This window comes from Fusarium coffeatum (assembly GCF_003316985.1).
Source record: "Fusarium coffeatum strain FIESC_28 chromosome Unknown BRIP53273_contig_33, whole genome shotgun sequence".
NCBI lineage: Eukaryota > Fungi > Ascomycota > Sordariomycetes > Hypocreales > Nectriaceae > Fusarium > Fusarium coffeatum.
The window spans coordinates 142482-160129 of record NW_022157830.1 but is presented as its reverse complement, the minus strand read 5'-3'; the positions used below and the strand labels follow the sequence as shown (position 1 = coordinate 160129).

At 50.2% G+C, this 17648-nt stretch overlaps 6 protein-coding genes across 6 annotated transcripts; 3 read left to right on the top strand and 3 right to left on the bottom strand.

The window, feature by feature from the left end:
* Positions 1 to 164: 164 nt before the first annotated feature.
* FIESC28_01209 (uncharacterized protein) lies at positions 165 to 1838 on the bottom strand (the record flags this gene model as incomplete). The annotated part of the gene is made up of 2 exons (XM_031155360.1): positions 165 to 1554; positions 1819 to 1838. 2 exons carry the CDS (start codon positions 1836 to 1838, stop codon positions 165 to 167), a joined length of 1410 nt encoding a protein of 469 aa, XP_031020527.1.
* Positions 1839 to 3387: 1549 nt separating this feature from the next.
* On the bottom strand, positions 3388 to 4356 carry FIESC28_01208 (uncharacterized protein; the record flags this gene model as incomplete). Its single annotated transcript, XM_031155359.1, has 1 exon — positions 3388 to 4356. One exon carries the CDS (start codon positions 4354 to 4356, stop codon positions 3388 to 3390), a length of 969 nt encoding a protein of 322 aa, XP_031020526.1.
* Positions 4357 to 4779: 423 nt separating this feature from the next.
* On the top strand, positions 4780 to 5938 carry FIESC28_01207 (uncharacterized protein; the record flags this gene model as incomplete). The annotated part of the gene is made up of 2 exons (XM_031155358.1): positions 4780 to 4816; positions 4878 to 5938. 2 exons carry the CDS (start codon positions 4780 to 4782, stop codon positions 5936 to 5938), a joined length of 1098 nt encoding a protein of 365 aa, XP_031020525.1.
* An 874-nt stretch (positions 5939 to 6812) lies between these two features.
* Positions 6813 to 11973, top strand: FIESC28_01206 (uncharacterized protein; the record flags this gene model as incomplete). Its single annotated transcript, XM_031155357.1, has 5 exons — positions 6813 to 6958; positions 7015 to 7199; positions 7250 to 7668; positions 8161 to 11855; positions 11913 to 11973. The coding sequence occupies 5 exons, from the start codon at positions 6813 to 6815 to the stop codon at positions 11971 to 11973; spliced, it is 4506 nt and encodes a 1501-aa protein (XP_031020524.1).
* A 750-nt stretch (positions 11974 to 12723) lies between these two features.
* Positions 12724 to 14205, top strand: FIESC28_01205 (uncharacterized protein; the record flags this gene model as incomplete). The annotated part of the gene is made up of 7 exons (XM_031155356.1): positions 12724 to 12775; positions 12832 to 12960; positions 13016 to 13021; positions 13080 to 13246; positions 13512 to 13588; positions 13637 to 13733; positions 13792 to 14205. The coding sequence occupies 7 exons, from the start codon at positions 12724 to 12726 to the stop codon at positions 14203 to 14205; spliced, it is 942 nt and encodes a 313-aa protein (XP_031020523.1).
* A 714-nt stretch (positions 14206 to 14919) lies between these two features.
* Positions 14920 to 15684, bottom strand: FIESC28_01204 (uncharacterized protein; the record flags this gene model as incomplete). The annotated part of the gene is made up of 2 exons (XM_031155355.1): positions 14920 to 15085; positions 15143 to 15684. The coding sequence occupies 2 exons, from the start codon at positions 15682 to 15684 to the stop codon at positions 14920 to 14922; spliced, it is 708 nt and encodes a 235-aa protein (XP_031020522.1).
* Positions 15685 to 17648: the final 1964 nt, after the last annotated feature.

Below are 17648 nucleotides of genomic sequence, written 5' to 3'. Positions count from 1 at the left end.
ACAGAATTTATACGTTCCACATGTGATGGACCAGAGCATTCATAGAAATAAAAACAATTTGATTGACAATTGACTGATAGGAATCAATGAAACCTGATTAAAAATCATAACGATACCGACGATATCCCGGTTTGGCGAAAGAAAGTAATTCCACTTTTAATCCATTATTGCATACCCGATTGCCGGAGAGCGATTTCCTTCCAGTGATCACGCTCTGCTTCCAACTTAGCAATCTTCTCTTCCAATTCATCCAGCTTCATAGCCTTGCGCTCTCGAGACTTTCGTGCTGCAAGAGTGTTGCGAGCACGCTTCATGGCAACGACATCGCTAGGATCGTCGATGATGATGGGAGGCAGAGGCTTGTCTCGCTTGCGAGCGTTAACACCGGCCACAGAGGAGTGGCGGGTGGAAGGGGATGTACCCGACTTGCGTCGGTTCGTAGGAGGAGACTGAGCATCAGAATCCAACTCCTCAGACTTGGTCTCAGGAGAAGTCTCAACGCTCTGCTGCGCAGGAGCAGCAGAAGCTTCCGTGGGGAAGAGAGAGAACCACTCTCCACCAGGGTTGTCAAACTCGGCGTTGCCAAAGTTAGGAGACACATCATACATATCAGTGAAGTCCGGAGACTCATTGTAGATAGATGGAGAAGTCAAAGCCGTGAGGGCTGACGAGTTGGGAGCAGACATGAAAGGTTCTTGGAACAGAAGATCCTGTGGCGAGATTGTCGCCATGTTGGCAATGGAGCTAGACGCACTGCCGCTGAAATCAAAGACAGAGGCGACGGCAGGCGAAGAGAAGGCCGTGTGGGCCCCGCCCTCGAAGGCAGTGAACTCTTCGAGTTCGACGTCTGATGATGGTGAGCTTGTGGGGCTATCAAATGTTTCAATGGGGTACAAACCTGCAGCGTTCATCATCTTGGCGGTTTGTTGCGGGACGCTACCTGTACTCTGGGAAAAGAGAGGTACTGGGGGTCGAGCAGCACGGTTCTGCTTGTTCAATGCGGTTGATGACGAAGGGGCCGAAGAGGCGTAGAACTGGTTCGTAGGACGGTTGTTTACAGTAGACGGAGAACGACCAAAAGTCTGGAGCAACTGGGCTACTCGTTGATTCTGAACAGCGGGGGAAACGGGCTGTTGATGACGGTTTTGCAGATGAGACGAGTGACGACGCTGGTTTGGCAGCGATGTTGTTGTAGACCGATTAGGGGGCTGATCGAACAAGACAAAGTCCTGTTGTGGTGTTTCGGGACTCTGTAACTGTTGCGCGGGATGGGCCGGCAGGCTGGAATTGGTGGAGGGAAGCCATGGTGACTGGGGATCCGTGGTGAAGACTGGGAAGTCTTGGCCTGAAATGTTGGCGGTTGTGAGAGAACTGGAGCCGAAGCTATTCAAAGCAGTGCTGAAGTTCAGGTCGACCGTGAGGTGAGCTGAACGGGTTGGTGGTTGAGTGGGGATTGATTTGTTAGGGTCCTGAGACGTAATTTTGACTGTGGACTGGGGAACAACGGAAAGGGGGTTGTTTAGAACATCTTGATAATCGGCCTGAGGCTGTATGCTTGATGTAATTGTGTTTGTATGAAAGTTTGGGGGTGAAGAAGGGAAAAAGAGAAGAAAGGAAAGCCTCAGGACGGGAAACGGGGACAATTTGTATCTCTCAGGCAGCAATCCTGAGGAGGGTTTGTGCGTATGGAGCGGAAGGTACAAACCTAGAATAGCGGGTCTAGGATTGACACTAACAATTATTGCCGCAAATAGGCCCTGTTATTCGTTAGCCGACGCTTTGCGTTGCCAAGTACTGCCCAGGACTGCCATCCAAAACGCGCCCTTCTGGTCAGACATGGGTCGGGCTGTGACTCACACTTTTTTGCGCTAATTCTGCTTTGGGACTGGCCGAATGTCTTCTGGTGCAACCAAATTCTCAATCCTCCAAACAGAAACAGAGCAAAATGCCATCAAACCTACAGCCTACTGTACAGCATGGCTAAGCCTCCACCGTTCGTGTCTGTAATGCTGGACTCCAGTTCAGTCCTTACAGTGCATTACTGTCTCAGGTCCAGGACAAACATGGGCGCCCTGCCACCGCATTTCCCCCGTATTTCTCGCTCTGCTGCCCCGTCCGGGCGTTGTTCTCTTGTGTTGCGCTGTAACCTGACTTGTTGTTGTCCCATCGCTTTGATGCTGGCGTAGGCAGGCTTGGAATTTAGCGTATCCCGCCGTAAGCAACTGGCATCGCCCCCGCATCTTGTTGTTCTATTGGCCGAATTACAATTCCGCCCTGTTGACCTGCTGTAACTTCTACCAATCATGGGCTCTCTACGGGTACTAAAGCCGTAGGCTTTCCTTCAACCTCCGATTGACGACGACAACAGCGACAACAAACCAGTCTCATGTCGCGGATTGTTGCAGCTGACGAGTTAATGATGAAGAGGACAACGAATCCTCTCTGCTAACAGGGGGCACAACGCAGCGCATACCTACAGATAACGGTCTCGACTACTGTACAACACATGCATCTCTGATTTGTCTGTTTCGAAATCTTTGTCTCAGTTTGCCTACCAGTCTGCCTACGCCCTACGGCCCGTGCTTCCATATGCCGTGCCTCGTAGCTGGAGGCGATGATCGGTCAAAGAATTTTTGGCCGACTGTTTTTCCCTCGTCAATTTCCCCATGTTCCAGTCCTAGTGTCCTGGACCTGGCATCCTACATTACCGTCCTAGCCGATCGAGGTATTTGCTTTCTACAATACAGTAGGTGGAATGAGAATTGTCCCATGTTTCAACCCTATTACACTGTGTCAGATTAAATCCCTCTTTCACTTCCATGTTAGCCGCAGCAAGGCAATTCGTATTCAACGCAGGGAGGCTGGTCTAACTAGACTCGAACCATTTACAAGCCAACAATGTGGACATGGGCTGAGTCTGAGGCCTTCATGAGTTCAGCCCACTCGTGTTGGGATTCTATCTTTCCCGAATTACATGGATGGGAATCTCACAAATCTGGCCTTTTGATTTCCTGCGTATCCGTATCGTGTTCCTGGTTCTAGATTCTAATCCTAACTCTCCAGGACACCCTCTCTTGAGGTTGTTTATAAACATCCTATCACAGTCTGTCTGAGACACCTTACAAGGCTAGTCAAAGAAGAAGTGGGTGGTATCGTAAGTCTGCGACTGACAAAGCATCGCAACTTATTTTCCAAGATTGGAAATTCTTCGGACGCGCAAATGGCGACTCAATTCGTCTAGGCTTGGGCTTGGTGTTGCCGGAGGCTCCTGTTTAGGACTCCGCTTCACCAAATACTCTCATATTAAGTGGTATCTCAGTTCCGTACAACGGAATTATTTCACAAATTATAACGACCATGATCTTGATTCCTTATCAAATCTCCATTTCAGTCCCCCAGTCTGTCCAAGAATGAATCAGCTTGCTTCTTGGCCCTCCGAGCCGCCATATCCTCCCTCCGCTTCTCAATTTCCCGTCTTCTAGCCTCCTTCTGTTCCTCGCGCGTCCGCCGTTGTTCCTCCGTCTTACGCCGCTCTTCCGCGAGCCCCTCCATCTCCGCTGTTCGGGTTTCTTCGTCTTGACTAAACTTGTAGAATCCCGTGCCTTTGGTCCGAATTTCCCAATCCGCGTCGTAGTGCTGCGCTGGCGGTGGTGTTGCGCTGCGGTCTCGTTTCCGCGCCAGTTCTTCCATCTTATCCGGATCGTCTGGGTTAAACGCCATCGCTTGTATAGTGTCTCCAACGATGAGGTTGCTCGGCGCGCTGGGTCTTGCAGACATGCGCTCGAGTTCTTCGGCTCCCAATAAGCCGCGTCGGGCTCTGCGGTCCAACTTCTCCTTTTCTGCTTTGGTGACTTGTCGTACGCGACCGAATTCATCCTCGTACTCGACCATCTCGCCGCTGTCCTGAGCGTCGTCTTCATCGCTGCTGGTCTCATAATCTTCTTTTGTCTCCTCTCCTTCCGCCCATTTGCGATCAAAGTCTATCAGTGGCGCGGCCTCGTTTTCTTTAGCGACATAATCTCCTCGCTTCATCGCTGCGTAGAGTCGTGCTTTTTCCTCCATCCGTCTCCTGGCTCTCGCCAGTTCTTGGGTTTCCTCCTCTGTGCCCGCCACCTCCTTTAATTGAAGCTTCTTTGATTCATTGGGCTCTTTGCTTCTTTTCGGTTTTGATCCTTTGAATATGTCGTCTTTGCCTTCCTTTGGAGCACGCGAACGGCCAGCTGTTGTCGCGCCTGACGAGGCGTTTGACATTAATGATGTCAGTTGAGCAGTGAAGTCAAGCGAGCTAGATAATGTTGCATCGCGCTTCTGCTTTTTAACAGGACGCTGTCCATATAGATTCGGGTCTTGTGGCATCTTTTCAGATATTGTGGTTGTATATGTTCTGAGAAAGTTGGTCGATTTCAATCGCGAATGAAGAACAGGGTAAAATGTATTCCACCCAAACAAAGTCAAACGAAACCATTGCTCCTCAGCCTGAGGCAATCATCATCCCAACTTTAAACAAAGACTCATGCTCAACAAAGCTCATTATAAACAAACCTACATCACAAAAAACACGAGAAATTCATGATCTACAAACATCTTTTACATGTTGGTCTCTGCAAAGTGGACTTATCAATCAATTGGGTGCCCAATTGGTCGTTCTCAGCCTCCGATGTAGGGTAATCCACCGCGGGGTCTTGCGTGCTCAATAACCTTCCTCAGTGCCCCGCCATCGGAGCTTGACTTTATTCCTTCACAAGCTTCATCAACAGTTCTGCACGTATAACAGCAATCATGGCCGCTACAAAGCAAGTTTTCATTGGCATCATCGGTAATTGAAACGTCGAAAACTATATGCACGACACGGTGGACTAATGCATTACCAACAACAGGCGCCGGAGGCGTTGGCAAGGCCTTCATCGACCAGCTCCAGTCCCTTGCTGCTCGGAAACCATCCCCAAAGTTGAACCTTGCCTACATCGCCACGAGCCGTAAGGCCCTTTACAACGATGACTACTCCCCCATTAACATCGAGAGCGCCGTCTCAACCCTCGGTTCCTCCTCCAAGGCCCCTCTTGCTCTCGAGCAGGTCGTCGAGTACCTTTCCAAGGCCCCCGCCAAGACCGTCCTCGTCGACAACACCAGCTCACAAGACGTCGCTGAGCTGTATCCTCTTGCTCTGAGCCGAGGCATCAGCATCGTTACACCCAACAAGAAGGCCTTCTCCGGATCATACAAGCTGTGGCAAGACATCTTCTCCGCTGCCGAGTCATCAGGCGCCCGAGTCTACCATGAGTCGTCCGTTGGTGCTGGTCTTCCAGTCATCTCCACCCTAAAGGACCTTGTTGAGACTGGCGACAAGGTTACCAAGATTGAGGGTGTCTTCAGCGGCACCATGTCTTTCCTCTTCAACTCTTTCGCTCCTACTGAGGGCCAGGGCGGTAAGTGGTCTGAGGAGGTCAAGAAGGCCAAGTCGCTGGGTTACACCGAGCCTGACCCCCGAGATGATCTCAACGGTCTTGATGTTGCTCGCAAGCTCACCATTCTCGCTCGCCTGGCTGGCATCCCCGTTGAGTCTCCCACCTCTTTCCCTGTCCAGAGCCTTATCCCCAAGGAGCTTGAGTCTGTTTCCAGCGGTGACGAGTTCCTCGAGAAGCTCCCTGCTTTTGACTCCCAGATGGAGGAGACCAAGGCTGCCGCTGAGAAGGCTGGTAAGGTCGTCCGATTCGTCGGAAGCATTGACGCTGCCTCCAAGCAGGTCAAGGTTGGCCTGGAGCAGTTTGACCGCTCCCACCCCATTGCTGCTCTGAAGGGCAGCGACAACATTATTAGCTTTTACACCGAGAGATACGGAAGCAACCCCCTGATCGTCCAGGGTGCGGGCGCTGGAGGTGATGTGACTGCCATGGGAGTCACCGCTGATCTGATCAAGGTGCTGTCGCAGATTGCGTAAAAAGTTGAAAATGAATAGCCAAAAATAAAAGCATGAAGTCGATGTCCCAATAATTTCGTAAAAAGTTCAGTTCGTTGCGTGCCATTGTAATTAAAGCGACGCTTTGTCTATTCCCGTCGCTATTGCAGCGGCATGTGGGTTCGTAGTAACAACTGTCTCAGGCTCGACAGTCGGTGGAGGGTCTTTGTTACAGATATTCCTCCACGTCCAAAGAACGAAATCGAAAATGACAAGAAGAATGACAGGCACGAAGAGCATGAGACCAAGGCCGAGCTATCCGCAAGTCAGTCACAAGTTCAGGGGAAAAATCGGGCGATCAGCACTTACACAGATAAGAGAGATCAGGTTGACGACTGTGGAATACTCGGTCATTAGAGGACCGAACAGGTTCCAAGATACTTCAGAGGATGTATGAGGCATGATAGGCAACGCTACAGCTTGCTTCGACGTAAAAAAGCTCATGACTTGAAAAAGAACGACTGATGTTGTGGATGTAGAATCACAAATTCCGAGGCAGCTTCGCTTCAGGGAGGTTCATGCTCCATCCATCGTAGCCCAGCGGGCAGGGATCATTTACGCCTTAATAATTGGCATGTGCTACTGGTGGGTACAAGAAAAGCTGTGCTCCAAAGCTGAAGGTGACAGAATAAGGTAGCCTATAAGACGGCCTGAGCTGGATTAGTGTGAGCAAATTATTTCGTTTCTTAGACTCCTCCAGGCCAATCTTTCTGACACCATGACGAAGAGCTGAGGTTATCTCACCGCCTTCCCAATACAGCACATTCTGTCATGCGTAAAGCTTCGCATCTGTATCACAAATTATCACAAGAAATTGTGAAGCCTCATTTATTGAGACATCATCATATCAGCCACCATGACAGCAGAACTCCCAAATAAGCAAAGAGGCCGCGAGAAGGATCGCGCAAAGAGAACCAAGGATGGTGTCACTCAATTGCCGCGCAAAAAGTTCTATCGCCAGCGAGCGCATGCGAATCCTTTCTCTGACCATATGCTAGAATAGTATGGACGCAACCCGCTCAAACCTTTTCAACTACATTGTATCTAACATGTGACAGCCCCAAATCCCCTGATGACATGGATTGGTCCTCATACTTCCCTCACTACGTTCAGGAAGGTACACCAGAAGATTCATCAAAGCCTCCTCGTCTAACAAAAGATGTGGAAATCGTCGATATTGGTTGCGGATTCGGTGGTCTTACGGTTGCTTTGGCTCCCAAGATGCCAGACACTCTCACACTTGGTAAGTGGAGTAAGAATTCATCATCAGCGACTATGTACTGACCAATGTAGGTCTGGAGATTCGCACACAAGTAGCAGGTTATGTTCAAGAACGTATAAAAGCACTGCGATCACAGAGCTCGGACAACATGTATCAAAATGTTGCATGCATCCGAGCAAACACCATGAAGTTCCTTCCTAATTTCTTCAAGAAGGCACAGCTATCAAAAATCTTCATCTGCTTCCCCGACCCTCATTTCAAGGCCAGGAAGCACAAGGCCAGAATTGTGTCGACAACGTTGAACTCAGAGTATGCTTATGCACTTCGACCCGGTGGTATTGTGTACACCATCACTGATGTCGAGGACTTGCATCTGTGGATGGTTCAGCATCTTGAAGCTCACCCTGCTTTCGAGAGGATTTCCAAGGAAGAGGAAGAAGCGGATGAGTGTGTCCAGGTCATGTCAACTGAGACTGAGGAGAGCAAGAAGGTCACAAGGAATAACGGACAGAAGTATGTTGCGTTGTTCCGAAGAATTGAGGATCCCCCGTGGTAAACATGAAGTTAGCGATACTACCTAGTAATAATGCATTCAACTGTTACGTGATGGTCTATTTTATGCATGAATGTCTAGTCAGCTGGTCTAAGCTGGCATAAGGTAGCCAAATTATTTCGTCTCTTATGCTGTCAGCGGTCAATTCTTTTAACACCTTGACGTTTATCAACCCATGTTCTGGTAGGAATATGTAAACACTGTATAAAATTGATGAGTATTTCTCATCAAGCTGTACCTGCAGACAATCACTTACCAGTCATCGAGGAGGTGAGGGGTGCTGTCCAGGGTTCCTTGTCCCGCAGACTATTTTGACAGGGATCCAAGCAACAAAATGACAGCACCCGCTGTAATCGACAGCCACCACTGGACCTAAACTTAGCCTGCCCAGCCATAACCTCCACTACCTTAACGTCCAACCTACTATAGCACCACCGACTTCACCACTTACATCTATCCATCTTCGTTCAAGAATGTGGCTTTGAGGTCAACATCCTGGTGATGGCCCTCAAGCGTAGAGATGCTATTGTTGCAGGACTCGCTGCCTTCATAGCCTGGGGCTTTGCTGCGAGCTGGTCACCCATTCTCCGCTGGGCAGGCCATGCTTTTGTTGCTGGCTCATTCGTCACTCTGATCCTCCTCTTGGCCGGCCTCTTCCTTGTCTCGAGACATCCCAACGACCGAACCCTGCCACCGAATGGCGTCACCTTCCTAAATCTAAAATCATGGCGATCCGAGGTGCAGGCGTTGCGCCAGCGACAGTTATATACTCCAACCCAAATACAGCCCGAATCACCCCGCGTTGCCAAAGCTATTGACGATTTGCTCGGCCTGATAATCCGCGATTTTGTTAGCAGTTGGTATTCGAATATAAGTCGCAACCCGGCCTTTACGAACCAGGTCGATAAAGCTGTGCGCGATGCATTGCTGAGCTTGTGTGATATTCTGCGTGACAAAGATCTCGCAGACCTTCTGACCAGCCGTCTTGTTCCTCTGCTCACCGCCCACTTTCGAGATTTCTATGAAGCCGAGAAATCTGTACGAGGAAAGAAGCTTAATCGCTCAGTTACTGAATCTGAAGAGCTTGATCTGGCCATTGCTTCAAAATTCCGCGATGGGCGACTTCATCCTGCTGCGTCATTGTCGTTTCCCGACACCAAGATGGTACAACAAGACTATCTACGGTCTCTTGTCGCAAAGATCGTACCTCAAATACTCCCGGAGAATATGCTATCTAGTCGAGCTGTCTCCATCATTATTCGCGAAATTGTTTCATGCGCCGTTTTATTCCCCGTGGTTCAGCTTCTTGCCGAGCCTGATACATGGAATCAGCTAATGGAGAACATGGGTCGATCAATGCTGCAAGACAGGTCAACAGTACGCAAGCTTCGAGCAGCTTTGGACCAACATGCTCCTTCTACGCCGAAGAATAACAAATTAGCCTCCATGCCTAGGGTTGCGCCAGGTGATAGCGAGCGCAAGTTCGAAAAGTTCATCCGCGCGATTAGAAAGGTCAACAACCTGTCAGATGCACGTCGGTTTCGCAGCGAAGTTGCCAGTCAACTGAAGAGGGATTCTCTTGAAGATAGTCAAGACCAAGTCTACCTTCGTCGATTGGAGATGGGAAAGAGGCTGCTCGATCAACGGGTAACTCATCTAGCTGCTGGCGGTGAACGTCGTCCACCGGGGCCATTGCCTCTACCATCGACTACATCGACTACATCACAGTCCAAGTTGGAGAGTGCACCGTTGGTAGACATCTTGCGAGACCCTTCAGCACTTTCCTATTTTATGGAATACATGGATCGTCAAAATGTGATGCCGTTAGTACAGTTCTGGCTGGTCGTTGATGGTTTCCGAAACCCTCTAGAGGATGATGGCCCCGATGATGAGCTGCCATCAACCCTACCAATGTGGACAGACTCAGATCGTCAGGACTTACAGCAGATCAATCAAGCGTACTTATCAAGACCTGAGCTCAAGGTTCCCGACCATTCGAAGAATGAAGTAAAAGAGTTTATCAAGGCAGGAAAATCAGCCACTCCAATGCAATATTTTAGGGCCCGGCGGGCTATTCTGAAAGCGCAGAGCGCTGTTTTGGAAGAAATGCGTGCGCGATTCTTCCAGGGTTTCAAGAAATCTGATCTCTTTTACAAATGTCTAGCAGCTGAAGAAGCCGCCAGTATCCAGACCCTCAGGTCGACACCGCAACCAGAAGTACAAGCAGTGGCGGCCAACCGGGCTAGCAAGACCTTACCAGCAAAGCCAAGACCAGTGTCACGATTAACTACTCAACTATCCAACACGAGCAAACGTACAGGATCTGCTTCGGACTTAAGATCTCTTACCTCCAACGGCAATGGACGTGGTCACCGAGCCAGGCGCTCACTTGACGAGGGCTCTACAAACCCCTTGTTCGAAGACGACGACATTGATACCGACGGATTAGGAGATTCCGTGCAAAGTTTGGACCCCGAAGCGAACAGCCAGCAATTGCCGGACACCCAAGTTGTTCAGGCAGTAGAGGAGGCTTTCACAAACATCATGGAGGATGATCGTCCTCAGACCGCTGAGGATTTGCGTGCATCTCTCTTTGGAGGCGCCGGTGGCAGCAGTATTGGTGGCCTTGATGACAATACATCAAGTCTCTTCTCAGGTCAGGATAATGATTCTAATCGCGGTTCTCTGGACATGGGAGTGCGGCCATCCACATTCAGCAAAGAAGGGGAAAAACCAAGCCTCTCATCACTTGGTCTTGTCAGCGCGGCTTCACGAATTGGTGTCTTTGTCGATGATGATCTATTTGGTGATAATAACAAAGATCTCCCTGATGAGGGCGATCCCGACGAGGGCCCACCGCCCGATGACGAGGACGAAGTGCACGAAGCAGCGCCTGGAGACCTTGGACTGGCGGAAGCCATCACTGCACTTTCGAATGACATTGATCGTTTGGTAGCGCAAGAAGCGGTCGTTGAGTCCCTTACGCGAAAAGCAGAGTTGACAAACAATACCGCGGAGCTACGCATTCTTAGGAAGTCGAAAGCGTCTTTGCAAAGGGAGATTAGGCGCAAGGAGCTTCAGCGACAGCAATACGTCATCCAAGAAAGCGACAATAGTCTCTATGGCCGCTCCACTATCAAGATCAAATCCATCCAAGTAGGAAGGGAGGAAGATGGTAGAGAGTTCGCCCTATACGTTGTTGAAGTGCAAAGAGATGCTGGAGAGCAGATGCCCGCAGCTTCATGGGTGATTTCGCGGAGATACAGCGAGTTCCACGAACTTCACCAAAAGCTACGGTCCCGATACCCATCGGTTCGAAATCTCGACTTTCCTCGGCGACGTATGGTTATGAAGTTCCAAAGCGAGTTTCTACGCAAGAGGCGAACTGCTCTTGAGCAGTATCTACAAGACCTTCTGCTGCTACCTGAAGTTTGCCGCAGCCGTGAGCTCAGAGCATTCCTTTCGCAGAGTGTGATAACACAAGGCCAAGATATTCTGGATCGCGAAGACAAGAAAGATATGATGACCCGGTTGTACGATTCTGTTGCAGATGGCATGGACGATATCCTTGGAAACATACCTGTTCTCGACCAAATATCTGAAGCTGGCCAGAACCTAATTGCGGCGGCTACAAACCAACTCAACACAGTTCCGCTCAATGCTAACGAAGATAACTTCCCGGCTGCTGAGGCCGAAGCTGAATTGAACGCCTTTGAGAATAAGGAGCTTGAACCGTTCATCAAACCAATCTGCGACATCTTCCTCGAGATATTCGAGCTCAATAAGGGGAACAACTGGCTTCGTGGAAGAGCAGTCGTGGTTGTACTTCAGCAGCTTCTTGGTGGTACGATTGAGAGAAAAGTGCGCGATAATGTCAAGATGTTTGCGCAAGACGAGAACATTCTCAAATGTATCAGCTTGGTTCAGGACAGTTTATGGCCTGGAGGACAGATGCAACGAGACAAAAAGCCGCGCACAGCTGCCGAGAAGAAAAAGACACGGACTGAGGCGAGCTTGATGCTGGCTACACTGGTGCCAGATCTCGCAGGCAGTGTCGTAGGAAGAGTCAACGCGCAGGCAGCGAGCCGTCGTATTTTTGCGACGTTGAATAACTCGAGGTTGAAGTATGTCATCCAATCAATGATTTTCCTCGTGTGAGGTCTTGGCTAATATGCGTACAGTGCACATCTCGTATTCACCATGATTGATGAAATCATCTCGGTCCTATTCGAGGAACCTTAGGGCCCTAATGAAAAGATCTTCTTTATTATTCTCCACCAAGCAAGCATATGATAGAGCACAGAGCACGGCGTTAGGCGTCACTGGCAAGGAATTGAGTTGGGCTGAGATGCAATGATGAGGTGATTGGCGAAAATGACTTGTGGCTCCGTAACAAGAAACCTTTTTTCTAGGTATGCTGTTAATGAGTAACTCATAGATTCATGAGGGGGTGTTGCTGTTGATAATGACCAGCCACGGAATAATCATAATCACTGGATGGTTTCGCGACATGCTGTTGGTGATGATCAAGTTAACTTTACATGGAGTTTTCAACCTACTGCACACTGCACCACGTAGTACTGTAACCCGGCTTGTGCAGGCGGGTGCAGCATTAATGCAGGCAAAGGCGTTCGCATGTGACGCCAACGAAGCAGCTTCAGCGCCCAAGATAGCGGGATCCGGGGCACCTTCTCGATCTGGCGTTCTGCCATATCTGTCCGCCTTTTTGCCCCAGCCTCTCTCGTCGCGCGTAAGGTTTGAGGCTAAGCTTGTCCATGTCGTCTCTCTTCTCCTCTCCACCAACATCTTCATCATCATCGTCGTCTACCCGCCACCCGAGAAAACCCCGCGTTTTCTATATTTCTTGGTCCATCGCGCAACTGGCCCTGGACTTCTGGAATTTCATCTGGCTAAAACAACTTTCGATATTTTGCTCCTCCCGCTTGGATCCATCCTTCGCTTGATAACGCTCCTCTTCCTCCAACCGGCAACATGACGGAGGTATCAGCCACCCGGCTGTACTTGGGAAACCTTCCTCGCAATGGTCCGGACTCATCGCCCTGACGCTCCTACTCAAACCACTGACCTGCTGCCCAACAGCTACCAAATCCGACATCGAGGCTCACTTCGCGACTCATGGCACTGGAGAAATTACCGAAGTAAAGCTCATGAACGGCTTTGGGTTCATCGAGTACAAGGACCCAATGGATGCCCGCGATGTTGTGCCGGGTGAGTTATCCCCAAAATTTTTCTTGAAGCGTGGCTTGCTAATTGACTTTAACAGCATTCCGTAGGTCCCCGTCCTGTACCAACCCCCCTCGTCCTAGGCTAACTCGCGACTTTGAAAGATGGTTCTGATTTCATGGGAGAACGGCTCACTGTACAGTTCGCACGCGGTTCCCGGCATCGCGAGGGCGGCGGCGGCTTTGGCAACCCTGAGCGCACTGCGCCGCGGCCTCGTCGAACCCCTCATCGAATGCAGATTACGGGACTACCAAATGACACCTCTTGGCAGGTCTGTTTATCCTCCCCGTTCCTGATCGCTGGATTCCATGGACCTTCCCTTTGTGATTTGCGCGCATCTCTGGCTTTTCTGGTTTCGACCCATTGGAACTGCACCGGGATTAGTTCTAGGGGACAACAATCAAGGACCCCCTCCCGCTCTCCTGGTTTTGCTTCCTGGTTCTTGTCTTCACGGATTGCGCTTTCGTTTTGTGGATTACATGGACTCCCGGCATTTCCCTTTCCTGGATAGCGACTTACATGGATTCTGGAAATAGGACCTCAAGGATTTCGCACGTCAATCAAGTTTGGACGTAGTCTACTCTGAGACGGGCCGTGATTCGAATGGCCGAGGGTAAGCTTAGCCATCTTCTTGTTGATGTCTTTGATTAACATTCTTCAGATTTGTCGAGTTCGAGACTGCTGCGGACCTGAGGACTGCGGTTGAGAAGCTCGATGGACAAGAATTTAAGAAGCAGCGAGTCCACTGCGTTGCTGACGTATGACAAGGTAACCCCGTCTTGTTGTGGGAATTTGGTAATTGACTCGACGTTGCAGACTCAGCCCGACATGCCTCCTCGCGAGCGCGGCCGATCACGCTCTCCTGGACGACGCCCGTACCCCCCTCCCATGGACGATTACGACCGTCGCGGCCCTCCTCGAGGATACAGCCCCCGCCGAGATGGGTACGGCTACCGCGACCGTAGCCCGCGTCGCGATTATTACGATGACCGTGCTCGCTATCGATCTCCCCCTCGTCGTCCCATGGAAGACTACCCTCCACCTCCCCCTCGCGGTCGCTACGATGATCCTTACCGACGCGACTACCCTCCTCCTCCTCCCGACCCATACGCCAATGGGCGACCCCCATATGACCGACCTCCTCGAGATTTCCCCCCTCCTAGAGAGGCAGGATACCCACGAGATGGTGGCTATCCTCGAGACTATGACCGCGGTGGACGCTACTGGTAAATCCATATCCCATTACCGCTTTGGGCGCTTGCTTGGCGGGACTGTCCTTGACCGACGGTGTGCTAGATCTACCCCAACGAATATGCCAAATGGCGTGAAACAGTCACGACCTGTTTTAGGTAGGAAAGGGCAAGATTGAAAGGAGCGATTGGCAAACAAGTACGACAATGTATGACGACCGACTGGTGACGTTCTCAATAACCAAAATGGGAGAGGCAGATTGGAAAGGCGTCAGGTGCATGGCTTGCAGGATATATATATATAAGTCTACGACAGCCGGAAAAGTCCACGACTACAAAGGGTTTGACTTGGGTAATTTGAGCTATAGTGTATGACTAGGCCGGGGGGTAGTCGCGGGTTTATTTGCTTGTTGTTTTGCTGCTTGTTCTCTATAATCACATGTACATTGTGCCTTGGGGCACCACTCGTTAGCGCAAGGCTTATTAAATGCCAGTAACACTATATATTGGCATTGAGAAAAAGCAATCGAGCTTTGATTCTGTATTCCAAATTGGCGCTACTAACGGACAATGAGTGAAAATGGTACTCCAGATGTACTTCCTACGGCCACCCACTCCTGGCGCCCCTCATATGATACGAAAAGAAAGATGTCTCAGGAAGATTATGACTGTACGATGCGCTTATAAGAGATTATTGAGGATGGGAAATGCGTGGTATCAGGTATTGGTTATTGCGTCATGTATAATTGCCAAATTAGGCGGTCTTCTTCCACTGAGTGTAGACACCGATAAGACTGCTCAGAGTACCAGTCAAGCCGATAACACCATCGTCGAGGAACTTGTTGTAGCCAAGACCGGAAAGGGGAACCAGGATGTCGCAGAAATCGCAGAGAAGCTGTTTCTTGGCGGCGGCGCGCTCACTGGAGACAATTTAGTATATGCGGACGATAAAAACGCGAATGTATAAAGTGACTTACATAGTAATGGTCTTACTCTCGACAACGCCCTCACCTTCCTTCAGATCAACCTTTGATGCACGTACGCTCAGCTGGCGCAGAGTATACAGCTGACCGAGAATGCTGAAGGCGATACCAGCAGCCCAGGATCGGTAGGCCTCGTGCTGCAGGCGCGTAGCGTGCTTCCACGTCTTGATGCCGGCGGCGTGAGGAATGGTGAGAGAATCGCAGGCGAGGTAACCGGCGTAACCCAGCTGGCGACCGACCTGGGTGTACTTGAGGACTGGGTCCATGGACTTTGCGTCGGATGCAGTGGCAGCGGCCTTGAAGTGCTCGACGAACTTGCCGGCTCGGAAGACCTTTCGGAACAGGCCAAACTGCTTCTTGAGGGCGTTCCAAGGAGCGACCTTGTCTGGGGTTGCGTTCGTGCGGAGGAGGTACCAGGCGTAGAAACGAGCAAAGTACTGGAAGACTCGCATAAGCTTGTCGCGACCGAGGGTAGTGGCCATGTAGCGCAGGTAGTGCGCTACCGAAGGGTGGTAGATGACTGCGTCGGCGACCATGATGACGATAGTTTGGTTATATGGATTGATAGAGATGGAGCTTGAAGTTGTATAGAGCTATTATGCGACAGTACGGAATTACGACTTCACCAGTAAGAATCCAGCAATTACTGATGGGAGCTTGGACAGCGATTAAAGATGGAAAATGGGAAAACGGAGATGGAAGAGATAAGTTAAGTTTTCCAAGAAAAGCTGGGGAAACGCGAATGGAGTCAAAGTTTAAGGTGCAGCAATAGCAATCCCCACGGTACGGTTGGTTTAAGGTCCCCTAGAACGGTACAGTACAGGTTGGAAAGAACGTGGAGACGGAGACTTGACCGAGATGCCGAGGTCCGCTCACGAGAGCGGGAAAGAGACGAGGGAAAGGAGAATCTCATGCAAAAAAGTATTGCCTTTTTGGGTCTGGGGAAGGGGGCCAGGGGGGGGGGAGATAATTGCCTATCGAGTGAAGATAAAGATAAAAAGGCCGATATCCGTAAAATATCAATTACTGAATGTTATTTGCTTCTTGCTTTGTCTTCTTTACCTTGATCATATTCATATGACAAAAAGATGCACTTAATATCTTCGGTAAGCTTCAAATCAGGAACTTAACGACGGCACATGACCCGAGGTTTCGGGTTCAAGATCAATGCAACACAGTACCGTAGGAACAAAACGGGGGGAGCTTGGCGCCATTCGAGTTGTGCCTCGGAAACTGTCCGTCAATGGAAAGCAAAAGTGAGGGAGGAAGCCCGAAGGAAGAGGCTGCTATCAGCTGCTAGAGCTCCAACGCAACTCAGCTGGAACTCTCAAGGTGATACATGTCCGGCTTATCGGATACTGCTTTGATCCGGTTCCGGTTATAGGAGGTAAAGGTCCATCGGGCGGGACTGGGACAGCGGAAGGAAGATACGACTCGAGGAAGGAGCGCATGAATAATATATCAAGACTCGGTATTGCCTAAGGCGGACATCCAGACGTCAATTGAGGGAAGGTAGAAACAAGGTATGAGATAAGACTTAGAATTTCCAACTTTTTTATTCTGTTGAATCCAGAGTCAAGAGTCAAACCCCCAAACCCACTTATCGCTGCCTCACTTCGGTGTTTTATGATGATCTTCCTCTGTCCTCTCCAGTCTCCAACAGATCAACCCCCGCTTAAACGTCAATATGAGCGAGCCACCCCCACTACAGTAGCCTGGCATGGCCACAAGGCCATGAAGAAAGTGAAGAGACAGCGGGTCTGAGCAGTGGCTGTGACGACAAAGACTATTCCCCCATCGCGATGTCTTTATTTCTCTCCAGAAAAGTTGAGGTTATGATGTATGCTCCTCGGGGAACAACCCCCGAGACTCTCTCCAAATGTGGGGGAAGAAACCGGAAACCATGATGGAGAGGCTCCCCCGTAGTGTACGGATACAGACTACAAACTACAATTGGGGGAGACTTTGGAGACTGGAGACCCCGGGAAATCCTCTTGCTACCGCTTCCCCTCGGCCGGCTGGGCGACTGAAAGGTCACGATGGTCCATGAGATTCCGATATTCAGGCGCCCTGGTTGGTGCAAATGCCCATTGCTATTACATGAGAGTTGAGGCTGCTGGCTTTGAAGTCTCCATAGCCGTACTCGCACGGATGGGGCCGTTGATGGCCGCCCCCCGGGATGCGGGCGTATCATTGATTGGCATTGGATGGATCGTCATCCGTCAATTGTCGTCAAGTTGTTGCGTTGCGTTGTTGCGTCGCTTTGCTTTGCGCTGCTCAGACACTTTTACATAAACTTGACCCCGTCTCCCTTTTCGTCGCGTGCTTCTTTCTTTTCTCCCTCTTCTACTTTTTCCTCCCAAACTTCACGATACCCTCATACCCATCCAACATAACCTCTCTTGTCGGCTTAACCATTCCTTCGGTATAAGCTCTTCTCCAACTTCCCCTCCCGCCGATCAACCTTCATCCTCCCATTTTCAACCCGAAATCATACACA